Below are 25,477 nucleotides of genomic sequence, written 5' to 3'. Positions count from 1 at the left end.
GTATTTGCATAGCGATCGTGGTGGCGAATTCAGCTCAACAAGATTTTTGGATAAGCTTAAACAACTTGGCATTTTGGTCGAGCGAGGTCCGGCGAACTGTCCGCAAACAAACGGAGTCTCAGAGCGGTTCAATGGTGTTTTACTTGAAAAGATGCGGTGCATGCTGCTTCAGTCTCAAATTCCTCAGTCAATGTGGCATGAAGCTGCTTTACACGCATCAACGTTATTAAATGTTCTGCCTCACTCGTCAATCAACTGGAGTTCGCCGACATCAGCTTTAGCTAAAGGAAATGCGCTGATTGAGCCGGATCGCACAAACATGCCGTTGATTCCATTTGGCGCACAAGTTGTGGTACATCGACCAGAGTCGCTCAAACTGAAACCACGAGGCGTTGAGCTTCAATTTTTGGGATTTGAACCCTTTTCGGATGCAACACAATTTTACGACTCAGTTCTTCATCGAGTAGTAATTAGTCGAGACCATGTGGTTCCTTCGATCCAGGTTACTTCAACCAACGTGGTACCAACCAAAGACTTGAAGTCTCTTCCAACAATCATCAAGGAATCTCAATCTCGACTTCCTCGGTTGATCGCTCGCCTTCCTGGCAATTACAACTCGTCAAAGTCGTCTGTCTCCAAAGAGAGTGTACAGTCAACATCTGCAAGTTCGTCTGAGTCGTCTGATGAGTCTCATTCTGACGATCAAGGGAACCGTCCAGCACATGGTCTTGGTCTGGGGAGTTTGGATCGACATACGGATAGTGGCGATGATTCGGATGTGTCAGAAGAGACGAAATCAAGGTGGTTACGTCGTCGACAACAGCTTAGATCTGAAAAAGCAGCGCAACAGTTACAAACAAATGAAACAGTTCGTCCTAATCACGTTGCTGACTCATCTGATGCGCATCCGAATCAAGGTCGACACTTCAAACTCTCTGAACAAATCCTTGGCCGATTGAAACCTAGTTGGGAGTGGACATCAGAAAAACCATCGAAAGAGATTCGTGGCGATGTTGATGTGTCGAATATTGTTCAAAACAAGCGACGTCCTACTCAAAAAACAACATTGGCTATTGATCAACAACCGGATATTGTCAATTTGGTTCAAGAAGTGACGATGACGGAGGCACTGGCGAGTCCTAAGGAGAAACCGTTGTGGATTGAAGCGATGACAAACGAGCATGCGTCTCAGTTGGCTCATATCACGGGAGACTTGGTTCCACCGCCTAAGGATGAAAAGATTATTGGGGGCATGTGGGTCTTGTGTCGGAAGTTAAATGAAGCGAACGAGGTTATTTGGTACAAATCCCGCTGGGTAGGATTTGGAAATCATCAAGAACCGAATAAACACTATTATCTTACGTACGCGTCGGTTGGTCGTGTCGAGACTTTCAAGATTCTCCTGTCTATCGCGGTCACATACAAGTGGCATGTTTATCAATTCGACGTGGAAACAGCGTTTCTACATGGTGAAATGGATGCCAACGTTTATGTTCGACAAGTCTTGGGATTTGAAGTTAAAGGCAAAGAAAACTGGGTATGGAAGTTGAATAAATCGCTGTACGGCATGAAGCAGGCTCCACGGATGTGGAAAAATCACCTAACCGATACGTTACGCTCAATTGGTCTTACTCCATCAATCATGGATGACGCTTTATTCTTCAATGCCAATCGAACGCTGTTCTTGCATATGTATGTGGATGATGGTCTGATTGTAGGTCAAACCAAGTCCTTAATTACATCATTTCTATCAAAGCTTGAACAATCGTATAAGATCAAAGTAAAAGAGAAACCTAGCCAGCATCTGGGGTACACTTTGGAGTGGAAAACTAACTCGGTTGTTTTGCATCATCAGGCGTATGCCGAGAAGATTCTTCGAGCGTTCAACATGGAAGGAGCTAATGCTGTCAAGACTCCATTGCCTACTAATGCGCTACATCAGGTACAACTCGAATCGTCGCCATTTGATGCTTCGATTATGCAAAAGGCCATGGGTTACATAAACTATCTAGCTATACATACACGTCCCGACATCGCTTTTGCTACAAATTTGCTGTCCCGGTACTCGTCAAAACCAACTCAACATCATTGGAGCCTAGTCAAACATCTCTTGCGGTACATCAAGGGAACAAAAAATCTTGGTGTTGAAATAAAAGCTTGTGGATCTCCTCGGGAACTTATTGGTTATGCTGATGCTGACTTTGCAATGTCTAGTCCTGACAAGAAATCTACCACCGGTTATGTTGTGACGTTTCAAGGAAATGTAGTGTGCTGGAAGTCTAAAAAGCAGTCTATTGTGGCGCAATCGACAACTGAGGCGGAATTCATCGCCATCAATGTGTGTGCGAAGCAAGTTTGCTGGATGAAGAATCTCTTAGTTGACATGAAAATTCCGGTTGGCATTCCATGCATCATGAATGATAACTCAGGAGCGGTAATTATCAGCAAGGAGCTTTGATTGTCGGAAAATTCAAAACACATTGAAATTAGGTATCAGTACTTGCGGGATATCGTGGCAAAAAATCAGTTGAAAATTGAAGACATATTGACAAATGATATGATTGCAGATATTCTGACCAAACTGTTGGGATTCATCAAAGTGGCGATTGCGGTAAAGCAATTAACTCTTGTGTCCTCAAATTAAGGAGGAGTGTTGAGTGTAATTCGCGGACACAGAGCATAGTGCATATGCAATATGATGTGTACTCGTGGAAGCGCTAGTAAATACCAATCCGTACTTGGCAAACGTTTTTTTCCTCGCTTTCTCGTTTTTGCAAAACTCGTCGACTGGTTGCTGGTGGACAACTCTCAAGTACACTCGATCTAGTCACTCGAAAGCCATCGCTTTGAAGAAGCAGCTACTCAGGTAATATTTGAGTATCTTTCAAGTCATCAAATCAAAAACTCATCACATCAATCTTCAAACAACTCAGCTAGTTTCAATAACGTGAAGACCGTTGGTTCAGGAGGAGTAATCATCAAGCTCAAGGAGTCACAGCGTTGGTTTCTGGTTGTTTTTTCTTCTACTTAGCTTGTTACTCATTTACTAAACTCTTGTGTTTTCATTTAGTTATCTTGTTATAGTCTTTGATTGTTCTTTGTGTGTTGTCGGTGGTGTTCAGTTGACTTGTCTAGATTACATCTATATTCTGTTAGTTGTTTCCTTTCCTGATTATCTAACATTTCATTGCGGTTATCCTCTTACTTATTGTAAATTTCATTCATATTTGTTTTAGTTTTCTACTACTACTACTGGCCGAAATCTAACAACAATTTTCAATAAAGAGAGACCTGGCGTAACGTCACAATTATGTTGTGTGAATTTTGTATAAACCCAAAGTGCATAGCTGGAGTAAAAGGATGGTTGATTAGATTCCAGTTTCCTTGAATTCAGGTCAGATGCATAGGTCATACCATCACAAAAAAATAGTCACTTGATGACCAGTGACATCATGGCAGCTCCAGTGGGTTACCCACCATCTACCCACCATCTACCCACCATCTGAGAGGTTTGGAGGAGCTAGAAGTGGTATTTCATTAGATACTATTCTAGAACCTATAACAATCTTGACATAAAGGTTTAGGTTGGTAATAAATGAAATGAGAGTTTACCTAGAAGCAGACTAGAGGCCGCCTTCTAGGGTTTTTTTTTGGGAGAGCAAGATTTGGTGTTCTGTGGTGTTTCGGCTTATCTGTTGACGTTAAGTCTTGGCGTCAGCCTCCGCTTCTTTCTCCCCTTTTTGAGGTTGGTAAGGCTTGCTTACTTGGGGCTGAGGGTTTTCCTCTTTTCTTGCCTTTAGCTTGAGTTATGCGTTTGGTCAGGGCCGCCGACGTTATCTGTTTTATCAGAGTCAACTGGTTAGTCCTTTGACCTCGCAAATTCTTAGCTTGTGAACTCTGCTGCTCACCTCCTGTGATCTCTTTAGGATTTGCGGTTGCTGCTGCTTGGGTTCTGCCTTTGGGCTTTGTGCCTGCTTGTTAGGGAAAGAGCTATTAGCTACTTCCTTATAAATTAGCCGGTCAGGAAACTTTATTACTCACCAGTGGTGGTAGTTGAGATCCTTTCCAGTAATGATGATTGGCAAGGTTTACTTGCTTTGTTGATCTTGCTGCTTTTGTGGTTGGTACCTGCATTCATCAAAGAGATGCACTCAGTTTTCCCAACCCCGCAAGCAGCTTGGGCTGCAGATAGAGGTTTGCTTTGCTTACCGTCTTCTGCAGCTTTTGTGGTTTGCAGTAAGCTCCTTGCCTTTGGCAAGGGGGTCCGTTCCCCTTGGCCCATATTCTTACACCATCTACCCACCATCTCACCACATCTCCACCCATCTACTTACCTTTCAGAATTTACACAGGAGATCCTCAATTTTGGCTGGGCACCACTAATCCTCATTTCTGGTCAGCTGATACTCATCTTTGGCTCCTAGCTCATGCTCAGCTTTGGTGCCCAGCTCATGCTCAGCTTTAGTTTCCATCTCATCCTCATCTTTGAACCAGTCCTGGCCCAGCTGATTCTCAGCTTTAGTACAGTCATGGCTCAGCTTAGACTCAGATTAGAAATATCATTGGACCAGCCAATGCTCAGATTTGGACCAGTATTGGCTCAGCTGATTTTCACCTTTGGATCATTCTTGGCCCAGGCAATGCTCAGCTTCTGACCACTCTGGTAACATCTGCCATCAAGTGACTATGGCCCCGTTTGGCTGCCGTGTTATACGTCATAAATGGTTGAATTTATGACTCCACGACCTAAAGTTTGCCCCCCGTTGCCACCAAAACTTTGAAAACCCCGGGGGTTGCGCGTCATAAATTTGACCATTTATTACGTATAACGTGGCAGCCAAACGGGGCCTATATTTTTTTCCTGGTGTACGCACAATCATCAAAATAGCCAGACTCAAAGACTTGTGAGAGATATATATACATCCTTCCACCAGTCATCTTATAGGTAATATCAAATTTGAGGGATTTTAGTAAATTTTTATCTTCTTCTGAAAGGTGTTGATTGTTTTTGACTGCCTAGAGGAATTAATCATGTGCCTGTTGGCAGGACAGGTCACCAACAACAAGTGTTGATAAGTGAGTGGTGTTAACACCTAAATCATGGAGAGAGTAATTTTCAACACCTGTGTGATTCTGAGACCAAATGCTCATGATGAAAACTTGGAGACCCACATTGTTTGACCCAACTCTCAAAGAGTGAATCAGAAGATGTGAAAATGATGTGCATTTTTGCTTCTTCTTCTGTCACTCAAATGGTGAAGTCAAGAAAAGCCCGTATTGCCTTGAATGTAATCTTATCAGTACATAATGCTAGCTTTGATGCCAGCATAGCGGAGGATTAGCACGCGCGTTCCACAATCAAGATCTTCCTTGCCATCTGTTCCCCCTTTATTACAACTGACAGGACCCCGGCAAGCCCCTACTAGACACCCTTACGTGATCCCCCGGGAATTTGCCATTTTGAAACGGCTGTAGTTTTGATTTTTTGGAGAGAACCAACTGTTTGAAACCAACTACGTCAGTATGTTCAATTTTGCAAATTTTGGCATAGTGGATTGAAACAAGTTACGTAAGTAACATCTGCAGCCATTTGTGGGGGTTTTGGATAAGAAAAGTCCAAAATTGATGTTCTGGTTATCATTGCTGATGTATTGATTAAAATCAACAAAAAATCACTTTTAGAAGCCTTTCAGACCTTCCTCAACCCTTATAATGTGACATGGGAGCAGGAGAGAACAGGCAGGAACTAATATGTATGCATACTATGTTTGCACCTTTAAGCACAAAAACAAATTGAAACAAAACACGTAAGTATGTCATTTTTTCCCTTGGAAGGGAAGACCAGATTGAAACAGGGTACGTCAGTATGTCCCAGAAGAAAAAATTCCCAGAACTGTCCATTTGAAACAAGTTTCACAGGTTTACGTAAGTATCATTTTTGCCAAAAAAATCATTTTGAAACAATTTACGTAAGGGTGTCTAGTAGGGGCTTGCCGGGGTCCTCAACTGACCTCAAGAAGAAAAAGAGCTTTTTTCATTGATTGAAAGGAAAACCAAGGAAAACCCCATCTTACGGTCTTGCAAGGGCCTTCCGCTTCTGGAAAAATGGCACTTGCTTGACATGTCACATCCCAACTTTGGTCTGATGGGATGAAGGACCGGTTTCTGGACGCCTTTAAGTGCGGTATGAGTGGATTGGCGGCGGAGAAAAACGTGTGGAAGTATATGGTCAACAGCTTGAAGCTGTGTTTGATAATTCTTCTTCAAAGGCAGTCGGAAACAAACGGCAGCTGCAGTTTTCAAAGAAGTGGAAAACTATCTTAAGCCATCATCATTTTCCTACCAGGAAAGAACCCCTGTATTGATAATTTGAGAGGCAGATGAACTCAAATGCATGAGTGATGAGGTAAATCTCTTGCACACTGCAGCCTCAGGAAACGAGTGGGAAAGCGGGAAGCTGTCCTGGATGGTTAAGACCCCAGCGGAAATGAAACAAAAGCCATGGAATTTACTTGCGCAATGTGTACTCACCATACCGGTACTTTTTGGAATGCGTGCTGGCCATTGCCGCTGTAAAGAGAATTGAGAAATGAAGTTTGACAGAGCATGGCGAGTATGTTTATTTGATAGGATTGAGATTGATGGATGATTGACGGTAGGACTGGATAGACAGCTCATGGCTGGGATGTGAAAAGAGCCTTCATGGTAGGAGTGTCAGGTTGTGGCTCTGCTACTCTTAGCTTTATCATACCTGCTGGTGTCACTCATTCATGACCTGTCATTTACAGGTCTTACCCTCAATTAGAGATCTTCATGTGACACCAGTGGATGTTCATTCACCCACCTGCAGCTGTTCATATCCAAGCGTCCTTAGTACAGTGGTTAGTACACTTGACATGGATATAAGAGACATGGGTTCAACTCCCATAGGACACATAATATTTTATGGAGTTTCACAGGTTATGAGCCCAGCGCTACCGCGTGATACCTAGGATATTATGGAGTCTTGGTATGATAAACCCCTTTCATAGCACGGGGGGCTGTCAGGTTGTGGCTCTGGTACTCTTAGCTTTATCATACCTGCTGGTGTCACTCATTCATGACCTGTCATTTACAGGTCTTACCCTCAATTAGGGATCTTCATGTGACACCAGTGGATGTTCATTCACCCACCTGCAGCTGTTCATATCCAAGTGTCCTTAGTACAGTGGTCAGTACACTTGACATGGATATAAGAGACATGGGTTCAACTCCCCTAGGACACATAATACTTTATGGAGTTTCACAAGGAGCGTCGGCTTGTCAGACATGGGCCTCCATTGTTTCACGGAGCATGGTTTCCACAACGGTGGGCCGATGCGTTACGTTACAATATTTAGGCCTAAACGCGTAACGCATTGACCGTTATTTTTAAGAAAAAGGTGTTAATTTTATCAAAAAAATATTGAATTTTTGATACTTTACAATAAATTACGATGCGTTTTTGGCTGTATCTATGAAAAATGGCCAATATTTGCTGTTATTTAGGGTATTTTTGCATATTTTTGCACCCATGGGTGTTATAGTTAACTTATTTTATACACTCGATAATCTTAATTTTCTGTATTGTAACTTATTTTTCAATACTTTACAATACTTTACAGTTACGGTTAACTGTAACGGCCCACTGTTGGTTTCCACACTGGATTGGTATGCGTACAGTGAGTCTAGTAGTTGGCCCATCAGGGTCCGGCGCCTCCTCACTGCTCGGAGCCTTTTTGACCCAAGTATGTAAACCAGGCGAAGCGACAAAATTATACAACTTGAGGCGCAAAGACCGTCTGTACCTCCTCTTGGTGCCAGATGACTAGTAAATGTCATCTTCATCACCCCACAACCAATCACAGCTCACCAAGCGGCACTTTGACTGAAATTTTATTATTCCATGGAGCCCTGATTGACTAGTGCTATGGTTCAGTTGGTGTAGGTGGAGACCGTCGAGAAATCCGGAGCTCATCCGGCTGAGCACAACCAGCCACAACGGTGGGAAACCGTTTGAAGCAAAATTATCCAACTTTTCCAGCCACCGTGAAATAGCGCGCAAGGAATTCCAGAGATACGTTGATGGACCCAAAAGAAGCTCAGCGGGGGAAATTGAAATGAAGACCAATCAATGAGTTCCAGATGCAAGCACTTCTTTGATGGGTAGCACAATAGCTTGAGCTGAATGTGGCAGAAGGCAGTTGCATACATAGCAAAAACAGATACAGCCATTCTCAAAAAGCTTGCGGGCTCAAGGCCACAAAAAGATTTTTTTAATTTTAGCCACAGGCCTGTACAGCTTCACTGTACAGGCAGTCAAAATCCCTTCGGGCGGCTGTTTGACTCGATGAGGGTGCCGCGCTGGCCACAGGGCAGGGGGGGGGATGCGGCGAAGGGTCCGATCAGTGTAAAATTGGTCCAGGATTCCAATGGTGCAACCCTCGAGGCCCCAAAGTTAAAAACAAAGAAAGTAGTGATTTTTTTACAATCACATTACTGTATGCAGCCTGTCATACAGGGGCTATACAGGCTTTTAGGCTGAAAATAGCAGTCCAAAATTTGGGCCTACCCAACCGCAAGCTTTTCGAGAATGGCTGTAAGTTGAAGTCCTGCATTGCGAGCCCCTGTAGGATTGATTCTAATTGGGGATAATTAGTGGGTCTATTATAGACATACATATTAGAATTGGATGCTCGCTTACACAGGCTCAACTGACTCCAGGCAGGGAGACTCAAGAATCCTTCTCTCACATGATTGTTTTTGTATTTTTTGCTTCATTGAAGTTGTTGTCCTCGGCTTCGCTTGCTTCAAGTGGCGTGATCTTTCCTCTACCCGGAGTAGTTTGGGTACTGTTCTGAGCTTCGGCCGGTGATAATCTAAGCTTTTGCTTTATTGCGGTTCCATGTGATAGTAGTTGACAACACAGAAGGAAGGGAAAGAGAGAAGAAAACAAAAAGAATCATGTATAGTGTTCTTTGAGCTCCTTGGGGTGGTGAGAGAAAGAGTGGGATTTTTCTTGTTGTTGCAGTAGTAAAACAGGCAATTTGAAGCATTTTTTCCGTTAAAGCGATGAGCAGGAAACACAGAACCCGAGACGTCAGAAGAGGAGAAACGGAGGGAAAGGGGGCCTAGAAGAAAAATAAATAAATGAAGCATTTTCGTGGCTAGCATCAATCAAGCAATCAATATAAAAATCATGTCGCTGCTGTATCACAACAGCGGCAGGAAATATAACTGTCGACGCCGGACCCAACTAGCGGGAAGGTGAGGCACAGGAGAACACAAAAAAAGTCTTAAGTAGGCTGTCGAGCAGGAAGTAGGATCTGTTTTCAACGGAGACCAAGAACGACGGGAGAAAAAGAAATAAGGCGAAGGGGGGACCGTCCAGCAGGTCGAGGCGGGCTGATTAAAGTTCAGCGTAGACTTTGGCGACGGTCTCGGGTACCCTCGTAGGATAGGGCACGCCTTGGAAGTCATTCCCGCAGCCTTCCGGGGTCACGGCTGTGCGCTTGAAGAGGTCGGGATTGTGGTGCGACCAACGTTTGGTGAGAGGATGCTCGACGCGCTGTGAAGGCAGTGTAATAATGAGTAACAAGGACGAATGAGACAACGAAAGAGTCTTGGGGGACAGACCTTAGAGAGATTCTTCTTGGTTTTGCTCGATCGGGCCTGGTGGTACTTGTCAGCAGTCTTAGTCTGGCACTTGGTCGCCTTCACCGCGCACTTTGCTTGGTGGTGGACCTTTGTCCCCTTCAGAATGACTTTGGTGGAAAGGTTGTTGCTCAGAGAATCGTGCGGCTTCAGTTCGGGGGATGAGTGAACCTGTTTCAAATTGAGAGTCTGCTTGTTACTATACGCATGGTTGTGATCATAGTATTGGCTGTGATCCAAGTATTGGCTGTGATCATAGTCATGGCTGTGATCGTCTGGCTCGTTCGATTTGCGCTCTTCCCCTTTGTGATCGACATGATGAGGTTTCTCAGCCGGTTTCTTGTGGGAGCTCGAGTTGCGGGTGGACTTGGTGGTATACGTGTCAGTTTTGGCGCCGTATGAGTCCGATGGGGTCGAGTCCGACTCGCTGGATCCAGAATATGCCTTGACAGAAACCGCCAATTTCGGCACATTTACTCCGGAGTCCTGTATGATCAATCCAAGGCGGTTAATTTTCCAATAACTCTCAAAACCTTCAAGACGGTGAAACTTACATTATGCCAGATCGTGTCCTGAACATAATGGGCTAGGCCGACAATTCGTTTGAGCTCATCTTCTGCAATCTTATGCTCAGGCCATGTGTGCAAGTTGCAAAAATTGGTCGCAGCTGACAGCCTATAACCAAGCAATGGATGCTCAGAACAATCAAGTTGATCGACAGTCTAATCGTAATGTGATAGGAAGACTTACAAGGGGGAGTATTCGCTGCAACAGGTGCCAGTCGTCCAGCATTTGGCCAGTGAGGCAAATGCTTTACAGTACTTTTCAGTTGTCGCTTTGAGATCCTGAGTTATTTCCAATTTGTCAATTTCCGCGCTGTGGCGGATTCAAGAAAGGTCAGTCAGATTTATATTCGATGGCCCCTGAGGTATTGTTTTTTTTTCACTTACACGGCACCCTGCCAACACTGCCCCAGCTCAGACTCCGGGCACATCCAACATCCAGAGTGCCTGTTATCACCTTTGCAGTATTTCTTGGCCGAGGATCGTTGAACCAAGAGGAAGGTTGTTGGAAGGAACAAAAGAGTGCAGAGTCGAACCATGTTTAGAGAGCTTCAGAAGTGAGTAAGGCTACTTCCTGAGACCAGTGACGCTGTGGTGAGGAGAGGAATTGGGAGGGAGCGAGTGTAATGCTATTTATGGAGGTGGAGCCTGACAGCTGATTGGTAACGATTGTGGGCAAGAGGTGGGCGTGAAGGACTGGAATCAGAATGTCCAGGATGTGTGTGTGTTGTGTACGGATGACTTGATGGAAAGGCGCCTTTTAAAGCAAGGAATGTATAATTGTAGAAGTTATCGTGACAGCAGCCGAATCTCGATATGCGCAGTGGATGGATATAAGTATGTAGTTCAACGTGTGCCAGAGGAGGAAGAAGGTTGAATGTCCAAATAAATAAATAACTCGCAGGAGTTTGTTGGCTGCAGTGTCGTAGTATGTAAAACATTCTGTATCTTGTACGGCTCTGTATACAGCATGTGTTTCTCGTGGGGCCGAGATACAACCACTGGTCATGGTCCTTAGCTTCACCAGCTGAGCACCTCCCTTGAAACGATGCAGATTGGGAGTGATCACTGGATAGACAACACACCGATGATAGTTTGTAGAATTTCAGGAGGAGCGGCCCGCTGGTGGGGCAGAAGTGGAGGATAAAAAATGGATGAATGTTGAGCCGAGTCCCGAGAGTCAGTCCAGGCTTGGCCTTTGATGCCGAGATAGACATGTTGGACAAGGATCGAAAGATTCTGATGATGCCTTGTGTTGTTTAGGAGGCTAATCCCGGCCAGGCTCGGTTTGGGTCCATGGTCAGCCCGGAGCTTGAGAATGACCATGGAAAAAACACTTCATGCCACGCCCGGGTGAGTCGGGTCCCGAGTCCAGCCAGGGAGTCGGGGACAAGGAAATTATGACAAATACATATTCAAAATTCAAGTATTGCAGCCACTTGTATGGATGACTTGCGCCTTTCGGCCTCATCGGAAGGTCTGCTGGCGCCACAAATTCAGTGGAGCTCGTCACATCATCCTTCCTTCATACTACCCATCGGGTGAGATTGGGTGAGATGGCGAGGTGCAAGTCTGTACACGATAATGCGAGTCGAACTGGCCTGAATTGGCCTTTCAATTTGGAACTGAGGAAAATACCTGACCAAATATTTGGAAAGCCTTATGAATTGACAATGGGTGACGGTGTATGTACATATGTGGTGGGTGGTTGCATGTCTAGCCGCAGGTCGGCCCTAACTATGTAGCTGATTCCCTCCTCGGGAGAGCGAAGTGCTCCTCTCACTAAAGGCATATGGGTGTACTGCAGTTGAGCCCGCCAATGCTGGCCCGAGAGGGCGTCTTCTTTGATAAATCTCCAAGCCAGTCGCGTTAGGGAGTCTGGGCTGAAGGGGGGAAGAGTTCCTCCTCCCCTGGGCCGTGGGATCGGGCTTAGCCTTGAGGACCCAAGGTAGAACCTGTCCCGGAAGCCACCCCCGGTGGCAGTCAGCACTCAGGCGGCGGCCTGAGCCCTGAGGCTGCTCCTACTCCGACCGCCCTACTGACAAAACTTGGATGGTGATAAGAGTCACGTCTTACGAAGCCGCGACTTGGTCACCTCGACTCGACAACGCGTCGGCCCCGCAAAGTTCGCGTCGGTCCTGATGTCCTTAGAGCGTATGTACCCGCCGGGGTGAGAGGTCTATGTGTTGACATGTTGTGGATGCGAGGATGTCTTTCCATTCAAGACGTTTCGCGACATCTTTCTCGTCAACGCATGCTGGGCGAGCGCGTTGTGCATTCACAATGTGAAGATTTTCTCGGGTTTTGCCTTCAGTCCTAGAAGCATCACCAGGCTTCACCAGGCTCTAATTCGGACTATCTCAGGCAGGTTTTGGCACGCGAGCCTACTTTAGTTGAAATCCGCCCCGGCATCGGCCGATTATGATTCCTATCCTGTCGAGACGTCCCTTACCCACAGATGTTTGGAATTAATCTCGCGGCGGAGAAAGACCAGAGGGTTCCTAGCTGTTTCTACTGCTAGCCAGCACTGAGATCCTTTTTAACGTCCTCCATTGTCGTTCTTGCAGCGCTCTTCTGTTGCTACTTTTTCGTCCAACGATAAGGGTGTTCAAAGTTGAAATCATAAAATTTTCAATGCATAAAATCATAAAATTATAAAACTTTTAAGTGATGATTTCATATGTACCATTCTAGAAATTTTGCTCTGATTTGAGTCCTTGGGTGCAACATATTTTTTTCAGCTTAGAATTTTATGATTTTATGGTGTTATGATTTTATGCAAGTCAACTTTGAACACCCTAGATGGAGTCCGCATAAATACCACCACACCTGCGGTAAGATGTACGTGACGTGCGTCAACCTTCCTACCCGTATCTCCACCGACGAATGGGTGAACGATTCCTCTTCCACCAGGAACGCTTTGATTTGCTTGATCATCTTCCTTCTCTACACCGCCGGAAATCGCACTGTTGACTTGTGCCTTTTCTGAACAGAACTCATGTATTTCTGCTCTGCTGTCAAAGTACTTTGTCTTCTTTGTTTTCATTGCGAGCTCCTTTGAGTGCCGAAGATCCGCTTCAAGTTTAACGCATTGGTTTGACTAACAAAAGCACCCGGGTCCCCCGCCCGTCCTCCAAGCGTCACTCTGTCCAAAAAGAGCGGAAGCTGAACTTGGAAGTTCTCTAACATGAGAAGGATCCACTGGAGGACTTCCCGTCAAAATCTACATACCCTACAGAACCAGATCTGTAGCTCCTGGGACAGCATGTCCCCGCAAAAATTAAAGCTTTCTGGCTGCAGATCTGGTTCTACAGGGAGCTGCAGATTGAAGGGAAGTCCTCCACTGGAAGGCTCCCCCTCAAATCTGTAGGGGGCTACAAAGTGATATCTGCAGCCCCTGGGACTAGATTTCCCCATAAAAATCTGTACACAGGCTGCAGATCTGGCTCTGTAGGGGGCTATAGAACCAAAGGGAAGTCTTCCACTGATACATTACTGTTGGGCTCAGCCACTAAGCCTTTTTCCAGTCAAAAAGTAAGTGCATGCAAGTCATGCATGACCAACTTTGAATCCCCCTAAGAAAAACTCACTCAACTGCCACCAGTTGACATGCAATATAACCCTGTGGAACTTCTGTTCTAGCTCCATCCAAACACCCAACAGCCTTTTTTGCAGTGACTGTGCATTGAAGCTTGGTAAAAAGCAAGCCTTGAAAAAGGATTGTATAACACCTCAAGCTTTGTTTGATTTCTTCTTGCATTTCAACTGGTTGCAGTAGCATGACTTTTTCTTGAAGTGAAGGAGTATTTTTTCCAATCTTACAAACTTGAAATGAGCCCAGGCTTGGCAGTGTGGGGGCAAGTTAAGTAAGTTTGGCATTTCATGAATTATGTATCACATTCTTGAAGGTACAGTATCCTTCAAGGTTGGTATACATATTTTCTTTACCTAAAACCTTGGATCATTAGGAGGGTTTGCAATAGGTTAAAAATAAAACTTAGTTAGAGCCAATTTTAAGGTCTTTATGAGCAAGTGAAGAAGTTTCTCTGATTTTCAGGGGACACCCAATCCTGTACATCTTGCCATATTTTAAAACAATTGTTGTTCAAGGCCTTAAAATTGACTCTAAAATTTTATTTTTATCCTATTGTGAACCCCCGTATAAGGGTTTCTCAAAGCTCAAATCATAAAGTTTTTGAAACATAAAATATTGAAATCATGATTAAGCTTTTGCATGATAATTTCTACCATTTCAGATTTTTTTTTCTCCTTTCAGTTATGGTATTCAAAATTGCATAAGATTTTTTTACATAAAATCATAAACTGCAATTTTGGCTGGGAGATGTCACCTTAAGTTTTATGCACGCTGACATCTCCCAGCCAAAATGGGCTTTATGATTTTAGGTAAACAGTGGCATATGCAATTTTGAATACCATAAGTGGTTGGGGGCTTTTTAAGCTGTCAGTTTTATGATTTTATGCAAGTCAACTTTGAATACCCCTATTGTGATTTATCCCACTTTCTTAAATCCACAGAATTCTAGACTTCTGGATCTAAGTTTTGGGGTGTTTTATATAAAAAGTTACAACAAAAAATATCTCACACAACAAATAAACACAGGCACAAGTTGAAATCCCCAAAGGCCTGAAGGCCCTATGGATGACCCTCCAGCTGTGCCGCAGCAACAAGCAAAAGTGGGCCGGTTGTTAGAGTAGTCCAGGAAGGCCCTAATCAAGTGATTAGTGGGCTTCCAGGGAGGGGGTAGGACGAAACCGGAGCCCCTGGGGGGACAACTTCATGGGTGATACCCTCTTTAAATAAGCAAAAACTTGTCCGCCACCACCACCGGATTCCCCCCTGACCATCAATTGTAGCCCTTGCCACGCCAGGCCAGTCTACCTCGCCACGCACGCCTCCGACTACAGGCGAAACCACTACGGTCACCGCAAGCTCCCCAACACTTGCAATTCACCACAACAAACACCCTGGTAAATTGCTGGATGTTGTCGACGAACACGGCTGAGGTTTCAAGCACGCCGCCCCTTTCTTTGCCAGCCAAGCTGGTCAAAAAAGAAGTGGAGGAATTGGAAGAAAAAGACAAGGAAGATTGGCCAGAGCATGTGGAAGGGGTACTCTACTTCATCCAGACCCATGCTTGCCTGTCTTGGCCATCCAAGCCCATCCAAGCCACCCGCATCTGCTCATCACAAGCTTGTACGACGGCACGATCCAGGAGCTGTATTTCAAGCGTCAACAGAGTACGGAGATTGCCAATTGCCAGGTCCTCTTTCCCGCTGACGCCATCCTCTTCTCCGCCTTTGACTTTGCTAACCACGGCCGCGAGCTTTGGGCCTCCGACACCGCCGGCGGGCTCGTCCATTGCAACCTCTGCCAACCCAAGTCTTCCGCCCGCTGTTGGACGGCCTCTAAGAAGAAGATTGGCTGCCTCAGTATCTGTCCCCACTTCGGAGACAGACTGGCAGTGACTGCTGGACTGAACCAAGAGATGCGGTAGGTTCTTTTTATGCTTGCTCTCTTTTACATAAACCCCAAGATGCGCTAGCAGATAGTTAACCCTCCAGTACGGTTTTTATTATTATTATTAATAGTTTGTGGGCCCTACGGGCCCTATTGGGTCTCCTGCCAAGCAGAGAGATTGGCGGTGTAGAGGAGGGGAGCTGTCTGGCGAGTCACGCGCTTGGACTGGCTTGTTTTTTGGCGTACTTTCAGTCCGACGGGGGACAAGATCCTGAGAACGAGTTACATTGACCTGGTGCGTGTGTGGGAGGTGGCCAACAGAAAATCAAGACATGATATATTCCATTGACCACGCTAGCACTCAAAAAACAGAAAGAGAGTTTATTGGAGATCTTGGTACAAGTGTGAGATGCATGATCAATCATCAACTCGACAAACTCATCAGCCTGATCAATCCAGCTGCTCCCCTACCAGCTACCCAATTCAACCACTTGACCAACCAACCAATGATCAGCCTTGTTTTGTCGGCACTACCAATCATGAAGCTCTTTAATTTGTTTTTCAAGAAACCATCAAAACAAGCCATCATGCATTGCCAAAGGCTGCCATCATTTACCAAGAGGAATACCAAGATCTTGGATCCTTTTGCATAGTTTTTTTTCTTCTTACTCATCATCACCATGAATTTCCTTCCTTTCAATGCTTTCTATCTCTTATACAAATGAAAAAATCTGCCTCCTGCTTGAAATCAGACCCACATTCCTTTCTTTAGTCCTGGTATCACTAAAATCAATCAGTGCCTACCTTCTGAGTGGGCAGCCACCCCTTGCAGTGTCAGCCTCAGTGATGCCAAGAGCAGTGCTCCTCTAGCTAAACCGGGTGATGATATGATATTTTAGGGTTGTTGGGAATGTTTTTGGTTATTTATTTCAAAGAAATAAATAGAAAGAATAAAAAAGAGGGGCCCGACGTATCGGGGGTGGTTTGATCCCTCTGAGATAGGTGGCTGGGGCCTGATAGCAGGTTTGGTTTGGATCCCAGACTTACAGGAAGATGAAAGAGGCGATAAAGTGAAGGGTATTTACTTACTGTCAGTAACCAATCACTTATCGCGACAATCTTCGAGGATAAAGACGAGGACAAAAGCGTTTAGACAAAAATTCTACTGAAAACAGTATTGATCAATATCGGATTCAAGTCGATAGTGTGGTCAGTTGATCGTTTGGTATGTTTTCGCTGAGGAAAAAAAATGAATGAGGTCGAACAGACCTCCTTAAATATTCTTTCCTTATCTTGATTCGATGGGGATACTATTTCACTCGAATGTCTTCGCGGGTTGGGGCGGACGGTATTTCTCTATGACATTAGATTTTTGATGGGTTTGTCGCTTTTCCGTCAGTTTATCTTTCTCGAGTTCGGATGGGGCGGTTGGTTATCGAGGTCTATCGGTTTATCTCTCTAGAACTTGGTTTATCGTACTCAAACTCGGATAAGGCCTTATTTTTTTCTGGAGAATATTATTTCTCAGACACAATATTATAAGTGACACCTGTCACCTAGATGTCATTGACATTTTGTATGTAGCTCACGCGCACGGGTGTATTTTATTATTCACCCGGACTATATTTCAAATATCCACTACTTTTCAGATTAAATTTATATGTATATATATCTTTATATTATAAGTGACAGATCACCTAGTTGTCTGTCACAAAAAATTCTAAATATCATTTATAATTATTTATACAAGTGTTACGCTGGCTTGCGCTGCGTAGCCGGCTGACATGCAGGAAGCAATGGGAATGAGACAGAAAGCCTACAAGGCCCCCATCTGGAGAGACTGCGTAATTTGTGGCATCTTTTGACCTGTGGGCCTCTGATGGGCTCAGGCTGATTGCTGGTCAATGAGCCCGGCAGGGCGCTTGTAGACCGCCCATCTCCATCTTAGTTTGGGCCGCACAACAAATTCCTCTTTTTTGGCCTGGGGCCCTGAGGCTGTGTGAAGCCCCGCATGTCCTGCGGGGTTCAGCCTCTTCTGCTGCACTAGGAATACAATTGTTTTTGGTTTCTAGAAAGCTTCTTGGAAGAATCAGTCTTTGTAATTTGTTTCCTTGAGTCCAAATGTTGAAAGGTCTTCAATGTTGAGTGAAGATTCTTGTCAGACGTTTTCATTTTCCTGCCCCACACACTGGCACCCGTACACACACTTGGTTGTTCATTGGCACAGGGTGGGCATCTGGATTGAATTTGAACTGAGAGAGGGGGGGTTACAATGGCCTAACACACCCCCTGCAGCGGCGAAGCCGCCTTGGCCTCTAGTGGTATTCAAAATTGCATAAGGTTTTTTTTACATAAAATCATAAACTGCAATTTTGGCTGGGAGATGTCACTTAAAGTTTTATGCACGCTGAAATCTCCCAGCCAAAATTGGTTTTATGATTTTATGTAAATAGTGACATATGCAATTTTGAAGACCATAATTTCATTTGTGTGTGCAAATCATTATTTTTGCCATTGGGTTTTATCTTAAAAGCTTCCATATAAGGGTTGAGGCTCATAACAATCTTGAAGCCATCATTCTTCACAAGATAATCTTGACAGAGCCATACCAAAAACTCAAGTTTATATTTGGAACAGGAGCAGCTTGTTGATTCTGCCAGGTACCCCACTGTACCAACGGTTGCTTCCCTCTGCCTCAATGAAGGGGTCAACCAAGCAATGTGATGTTAGATGTACTGAGAGGTGAGGTGACAGGTGTGAGATATCTGAGGTAAAAATAGATTTCAAATCATCATATAGTATGTGCCACCAGACCCCTTGCGTCCAAGCTTTTTAGTAAAGACAACACGTTGTTCAAGGCTGGATAACCTCATCAATAGCAAGCTTTCAGTCAGGCTTATTGAAAAGGCTGAATTTAATATGATTGATTTCATTTCATAAAAACCAGGTTTATGCAATTCAAATGCAGTCCCAAAGGAGGGAAATAATGAAATTTTAAAAAATTACATTGAAGAAGATGAGAGAAAACCAGAAATATTTCAGTATGCAGTGCATTATTTTGATTTTTGTTTTAAGTTTTGGGAGAACAAGTTCTTTCTTGCTGTTTTCATTTGTTTTCCATAATTTTAGACTTTGAAGCTTTGGTAGCAGTCTACTGATGTTTGAACCATTAAATATGCAGGAGGCTGAGCCATTTCAAAAAGGTCTCCAGATCTTCTGATGAAAATCTTTATTAATCACAAATCCTTTTGCAATCTGTGCTCTTTTTCTAACAGTGCCATATTGAATAAAATCCAGATGGATGGACTGTGTTCAAATACAACAGGATCTATTGGACGAGTAAAAATGAATTCACATACTGAAATACTCAAATTATTTACTGATGTCAATTTACCAAAAAAGGAAGTTCCGATCTCATGGGATGAGAATGAAAAATTTATAAACAACATGTCGAGAACAATTTTTTTTTAGAAGAACACAGAGCTTGATGCCCTTCAAGTTCCACTTTTCTATTTTTTTTTTTTTTCTTTTTATCTAGGTCCTTTCTTCCAGAGTTTCCCTTTTTTGTTTGCTTAATAGATTTTGAATTTTTGAATGAGATTTGCGCTTGGTAGAGGTTCTTTGTTACAGGTGGTCGAGGAGTCGGGTGCAAAGTTCAAGTGGATATTCGGACCGGGTGGGTTGATGGTGATTCTTGATCAAGGGAGCAGCCGCATAGGACTACATCACATCCTCTGCTGTGAGCCTCGATGGATATCGTAAAATCTTTCGTGCGATGGAAGAATATTTTCGTAAGTCTCAGATCCTCGTTGATATATGATACTAGAACTTGTGGATCCCACGAGGGATGCGCTTTGAAGACCACCACTTGTCGTCGAGTTCAGCCCCTCATAAGATACGCTTCCCGAATTAGACACCCTCGGGCCATGGATGGTCATCTGAATAGATTTTGGGGTCACACAGGACACAAGTTGAAAGTAAGTGATCTCAACTCTGAATAAAAATTCAAATTCCAGAAAAGGAAACTTGGCATTCACCTCGTGTCTCCTCAAGTTGGATGCTACTGAAAATGATTTCCCACAGGTTGGGCAAGAATGCTTCAAGAAGCCGGGGTTATAAAAAGCAGCCGCCTATCAGCTATCTCTACGATACTTTCAAGTGCGAGGCCAGGAAATAGCTGCCGCCAGTCATAAAAACTTACCGGTTTTTCTCCAGTGTGTGAGAATCGATGAGTGGTCAATGAGCTGGGCCGGACAAACTTTTTTTCGCCTATATTAGACGTTGGAAAAACGCATATAAGTTATTGAAAGATTTACTTAAACTAAAGCTACAACAAACTCACAAATCTCACAGGTATAGAGCCTCGGACTCCGACGAGTAGGTGAAAATGACGCCGAATTGTCTTCGCATTGAGCAAGGTTTACCAGCTCTCTTTGCGAAGTACTTGGGGGTATGTTTCCGTTAAAATCGTGAGGTAGGTTTGTCGGAAGCCCAAGCGGCATTCTCGGTGGATCCAGGGCACGGTAGTTGGGCATGGAATCAAACTGATTTCCAAGTTCCATCTGACCGATTGATGGAGAAGAAGTGGCCTCGGTATAATTTGCCATACGACTAGGAGTGCTAGTCCGATATGCTGTCGAGGGTAAAGATGCCAATGAAAACATATCTTGAGTGGATGGAGCTCGGGATCTGTCATACATCCCGCCGTTGCTTGAAGACAATAACATTCCCGGATCGCCACAAAGTCCCATATCATTAGGGAAGCTCTCGCCCTCCGAGCAATTGAAATAACCCCTCGGATAGTATGAAGAGTTGCTGGAGGGGGGAATACGCTGCATTATGATAACCGCAGGGGCTGGTGATTTTTGCGAGGATGTCAGAATGTATCTTGGGCCCAGCTCAGTGGGCAATCCTCTTCCCAGACGCAAAGTTGACTAAAAGTGCGCGGAAGAATTGATAAGAGATAAGCACCGTCTTGATGCAAGAACAAAAGTTTCTTTTATTTATCCGAACAGAAAAGCATCATCAGTCTGCAGCCTCACAGGAAATTGGAAGTGTATGAGATGCGGAAATCAGGCACGGGATCAGAGCAAAGCCGCCGATGGCTGGAAAATTTGAAACAGGCCCGATTCCTTCTACATAGGCATTCAAATATGTGTTTAGAAATTGGATTTTATTGATTTAATTCCAGGTTTTCCCTATCCCGTCCCGAATGTTTCGAGAAATTGTAGCGGAAGGGAGAAAAAGAGCTAAGCAGATGACAAACCTACTTTTTAAAGTTGGCCGCCTTTCTTTCAGCACTGGAGTGAATTGCCTGTTAAGAATTCGTATGACTGGTAGAAGCGTAGTACTTATATAGTTTTGTTTATTATAACTGAGCCCAACAACGAACCACCATGATCTCCTGCTAGGAGAAATAAGGTGATACTGGATAGGGAAGAATGACTCGGGGGAGGTTAGTAGTTCATTTTTCAGACCGGGTGACACTTTAATTGGTGGGGTGCATTCTAAAGCTCCTGGATGTAAGCTTCTACTAGGAGGGTGGGTACAGTCAGATACAGTTGCGGTTCTACAACAAAAAAGCCATAAATTCTTGCTACAATCATCTTACGACGTGATTAGGAAGAGACTGTCGGACCGAGGTTCCACGTTCCTGCTGCCCCACCGAAATTCACGAGATGTAATAGGTTTGTTTCATAAGTGGGGCCTAAACTAAGCCGCGAGCAGACTCTGACTGGGAACTTGATCGACAGTGACAGTGAGCCCCGACGTTACCGGCGGTGACGGACATAGCAGGGTACACACTGCAGGTGTCTCAAATAGTCTTTTTGTACAGGTCCAGAGCAAATCAAAGGACATCGGCACCTCTCTACTCTAGCATAAGCTCAAGCCGTTGATGTATCGATGCAAAGACACGCCTTGCTAATTTTGTGATCAATTTTTATTACAAGATTTCAATAGATCCTAGGACAATTGGTGGACCCTGCCGGTTTCCGGCGCTATACTTGGCGGAGGATGTATGTATTCATGCGTTTAAGCCTTTTTCCTCGTTATACATCGCTATCACCGGTTAAACTCTCTTTTGATCGTCTTGCGGGGATCGACGAATTTTAATATTAAGATGAGACAGCTGCAGTTGATAAATCAGTGTTACTGCAATGGCCGCTTGTCATAATCTCCCTGTCCCTATCAGTTCCTATTCTTTATGAAACAGACGTAACCGCGTCCGACTAACACCTGGTTTGCCCTCGAATTCTTGTTCAACATTGCGCCAACTGGATGACTGATGATTGCACATTGCAGATCGGTTTTTGTGGCGTGGCTTGGAGTCTGGGGTCTGGAGCCTGGCTCGGGACCGGTATGAATAGTACATTATATTTTCATGCCGCAGATTTTACCGTGCGACTGGTTGCGTCATATTTTGTTCACTGTGAGTGTGAGCCTGTAAGTTGCACTTTAGCACTCGGGAAGCTCACGATATGATATGGCTCGGCACTGTGTTGGGTGACAATGAGTGCAAAGATCTATTAATTTCTTGCCAATGCTTGAATCAACCTCCACATGCCGCAGTCCAAAAATGCTCCACGATCTTGAAGCCTCAAAGGCGAGCATTGGGTGGGGAGAGTGGGAAGGGCTGATAAGTCAAGATAAGAGGCTTGGCTCACGCGGGCTCGCCATTCAATTTCAAATAGCAACCAACTTTTGCCGGTCACAAGACCGGTAAAAAATCAGTGCATCTTCAATCTGAAGGTCTCCTCATGTACCAGTACCTTATCGTTTGAGGGAAGATAAGCTTTGCAAGAAATCCCTCAGCCGACAAGGTCTACTTCGCTCCCGCTGTAATAGTCATACCCGCGGGCCAAATCATGTGCCGATAGCACAATTCGACCACGCAGCTATTGATCGACGTGCGGGGCGACGATCTCTTTTTGTCCGTTGTCCCCAAGGACAGCACTTGACTTTGTGCCTCTTTGTGCCTCTCGCATCCAACTGAATATATTTTCGGAGTAGAATTCAGAAGCTCAAAGCTCATCTGGTAACTCCTCCGAGAAGTATGTGCATATTTTTGGTGTCCACCCCCTGAAGACTGAGTCGAGACTCATTGGGATCCATTGCACATAACTAAGTGTGTGGGGTTGTATTTCTGGGGGGGGGGGAGGGGGATCAATTGATTAGGACTCAAGAAATCAGAAATATTCAAATAGGATATCTGACTTGGATTCGACTGAAGTATCTTTTTTGATACATACTTAACTGCCCAGACCCGTGACCACTTTGGCCATTTTGGTCGGTCTTAAATATACTCAGTTCATCATGAATTCAGTAAGACGAGTTCGCGCCTCCACCGTCGGGACTTAGCTAGGTCCAAGTTGTATATATGCCACAAGGGCTGCCCTAATAAAAGGTCCATGGTGCGCCCATATCCATTTATAAATGTGTTTACAGTTGGTCATTGTGTGGGGCGGCCTTGGCGCTGTATGCAAAATCACAGGGATGAGCTGGGATGAGCATTACTGCCCGATGAGTGGATTAATCCAACGCGCACCGTTGGCCTTAACAAAGCTGCATATATCTGAAAGTTGTCCCAGAGACGTGAAAACAATGTCACAGGCTCGAAAAAAAAACAGTGAGCAGAATCTGCTTCTTGGCAGGAACAATCTCGGTGAATTCTTGTTTGTGTATGTCGATATTACATTTTAGGAGATGATGAAGGGATTGCAAGAGAGCTATTTAGCAGGTCATCTTGTTGACCGAGATGAAAGAATCGCACATAAATCGAAGGTTGTGTAATTGGAACATATAACAATGGGTGCGTGGAAGGAACGAGGAGCAAGTTTATTTGGGATAGGATTTGAGATGGATACTTTTTAATTTGGTGAATTGGTCGAAGCCAAATTGACTCAAAGTGACTCCTTTGCCCGAGTTTTTCCATCCGGTCCAAGCGAGATCGGCCGCAGGGAAATCGCATCGGTTAACGAATACCGTCCCAGCTTCAATTTCTTTGGTAAGCTCTTCGGCCAGTTTAAGGTCTTTGGTCCATAGACTTGCAGTCAACCCAAATTCGCTATCATTCATCAAGTCGATAGCTTCCTGGTCGTTTTTGACCGACATCACTGGAATCACCGGGCCAAATGTTTCTTCTTTCATCACCCTCATGGTATGATTCACATTGGTTAATAAAGTTGGTTTGATAAAGTTACCATGAGCTGGTAGATTCTTAAAACTCTCGTTTTCGGGTGTCATATCTTTGGCGCCTTCTTGAATAGCCTCATCAATTTGGTTCTGGATGAATCTTCGACTTTGAGAGCTGATGACCGGGCCAAGATGAGTTTGGGGATCAAACGGATCGCCAAGTCGATAGGATTTCAACACGTTCTGAATTGCTAGAACGAACTGGTCACAGATCGATTCGTGCACATAGACTCGTTCGACGCTGCAACATGACTGGCCGGAGTTGAAGAGCGCGCCATCGACGATTTCCGAGGCCGCCCAATCCAGATCGACATCCGGACGAATATAAGCCGGGTCCTTGCCGCCGAGCTCCAAGCCGACTGGGACCACCCGGCCAGAGGCGGCGGTCTGGACCGCAAGTCCTCCTTCAACCGAGCCTGTGAAGCATATCAATTTGACGATCGGTGACCTGATCGCAATCTGCGGGATCGTCGAGTTCATACCTCCCGAATGGAAATACGTGATCACATCTGCTGGTAAGCCCGCTTCGACGAATATCGATCTGAAATGCTCTGCGATCGTCGGTGTTTGGGGTGAAGGTTTTAAGATCACCGAGTTTCCTGCAAGGAGGGCTGGAATCAAAGAGTTGACTAAGATTAGGTACGGATACTGTTTCCCCCACAAAAAAATAAATGACGTCAGTTATAGAACCGTTGAAGTCAAGAGTTCAAGACTCACATTCCAGGCGAAAATAATCAAGACCGGTCCGACGGGTTCCTTGCGGATGTATCGGGTGAAGCCCTCCTCTGGTTCACCGGGGGTGTCAGCGAAGACTCGATCGCTGATCTTGAGCAGATATTCACTTCTTTTGACGGCAGTTTGGACTTCTTTGGCGGTATAAGCAATCGGTCTGCCCATCTGTTCAGTCAATTCCCGAGCAAATTCATCTTGCTTTGAGCTCAACAAAGTTAAGGCTTTCTTGATGATTGCTTGTCTTTGACTGAGATCTGAATTTTTCGAATATTCTTTGAATGCATGTAGTGATTTGTTCAATAGTTCTTCTAGTTCAACTTTAGTCGGTTCAAGTCTTTCGAGTATCGGTTGATTGTTGTTTGGGGAAATCGTAATAATCTTGTCGCCGGTCATTGCTGAAACGTGGTCTTCTGGTTATGTCACCTTTTATTTTTGCTTGGATTGCTGTTGGTCCTCTTCAAGAATGATGGGGATTGCCAGGTGAGGGTGGGCGCTGGTGGGCGCTGTTCAGCTCAGTGCGAGTTTGGAGCGGTGCATATCAACTTCCCGACAAAAAAAACAGCTGACACCCGAACTTCACATGTTACGAATGCAGAATAGGTACTCGGCAAGGCTCATCAGATCCAGAGGAACGGACCCAAGACACATCTTCTGGCGTATCAGAACATGTTCCGAATGGCTATAAGAGCTCAGGTAGCAGTCACGCATTAAGGATCACAGCAGGCCTCTGTTGTTGAGAAATTGATGTGGCCTAAGTAATCTTGGCGAAATGGGGCGCATATTGCAAAAAGAAAGAAAAGATACCCAAGCAAAAGAAATGATAAACAGAAATATGAAT

At 44.7% G+C, this 25,477-nt stretch overlaps 4 protein-coding genes across 4 annotated transcripts; 1 reads left to right on the top strand and 3 right to left on the bottom strand.

Annotated features, from left to right (window-relative positions):
- Window positions 1–9,427: 9,427 nt before the first annotated feature.
- PtA15_14A232 (uncharacterized protein) lies at window positions 9,428–10,774 on the bottom strand (the record flags this gene model as incomplete). The annotated part of the gene is made up of 5 exons (XM_053162927.1): window positions 9,428–9,586; window positions 9,655–10,158; window positions 10,227–10,347; window positions 10,423–10,548; window positions 10,623–10,774. The coding sequence occupies 5 exons, from the start codon at window positions 10,772–10,774 to the stop codon at window positions 9,428–9,430; spliced, it is 1,062 nt and encodes a 353-aa protein (XP_053026904.1).
- Window positions 10,775–12,287: 1,513 nt separating this feature from the next.
- Window positions 12,288–15,751, top strand: PtA15_14A231 (uncharacterized protein; the record flags this gene model as incomplete). Its single annotated transcript, XM_053162926.1, has 3 exons — window positions 12,288–12,360; window positions 15,126–15,224; window positions 15,384–15,751. The coding sequence occupies 3 exons, from the start codon at window positions 12,288–12,290 to the stop codon at window positions 15,749–15,751; spliced, it is 540 nt and encodes a 179-aa protein (XP_053026903.1).
- A 3,688-nt stretch (window positions 15,752–19,439) lies between these two features.
- On the bottom strand, window positions 19,440–20,552 carry PtA15_14A230 (uncharacterized protein; the record flags this gene model as incomplete). The annotated part of the gene is made up of 4 exons (XM_053162925.1): window positions 19,440–19,652; window positions 19,752–19,811; window positions 19,916–19,983; window positions 20,057–20,552. 4 exons carry the CDS (start codon window positions 20,550–20,552, stop codon window positions 19,440–19,442), a joined length of 837 nt encoding a protein of 278 aa, XP_053026902.1.
- A 2,998-nt stretch (window positions 20,553–23,550) lies between these two features.
- Window positions 23,551–25,032, bottom strand: PtA15_14A229 (uncharacterized protein; the record flags this gene model as incomplete). Its single annotated transcript, XM_053162923.1, has 2 exons — window positions 23,551–24,555; window positions 24,625–25,032. The coding sequence occupies 2 exons, from the start codon at window positions 25,030–25,032 to the stop codon at window positions 23,551–23,553; spliced, it is 1,413 nt and encodes a 470-aa protein (XP_053026901.1).
- Between the last annotated feature and the right edge of the window lie 445 nt (window positions 25,033–25,477).

Source organism: Puccinia triticina, chromosome 14A, assembly GCF_026914185.1.
Source record: "Puccinia triticina chromosome 14A, complete sequence".
Taxonomy (NCBI): Eukaryota; Fungi; Basidiomycota; class Pucciniomycetes; order Pucciniales; family Pucciniaceae; genus Puccinia; species Puccinia triticina.
This window is presented reverse-complemented; position numbering and strand designations above follow the sequence as displayed.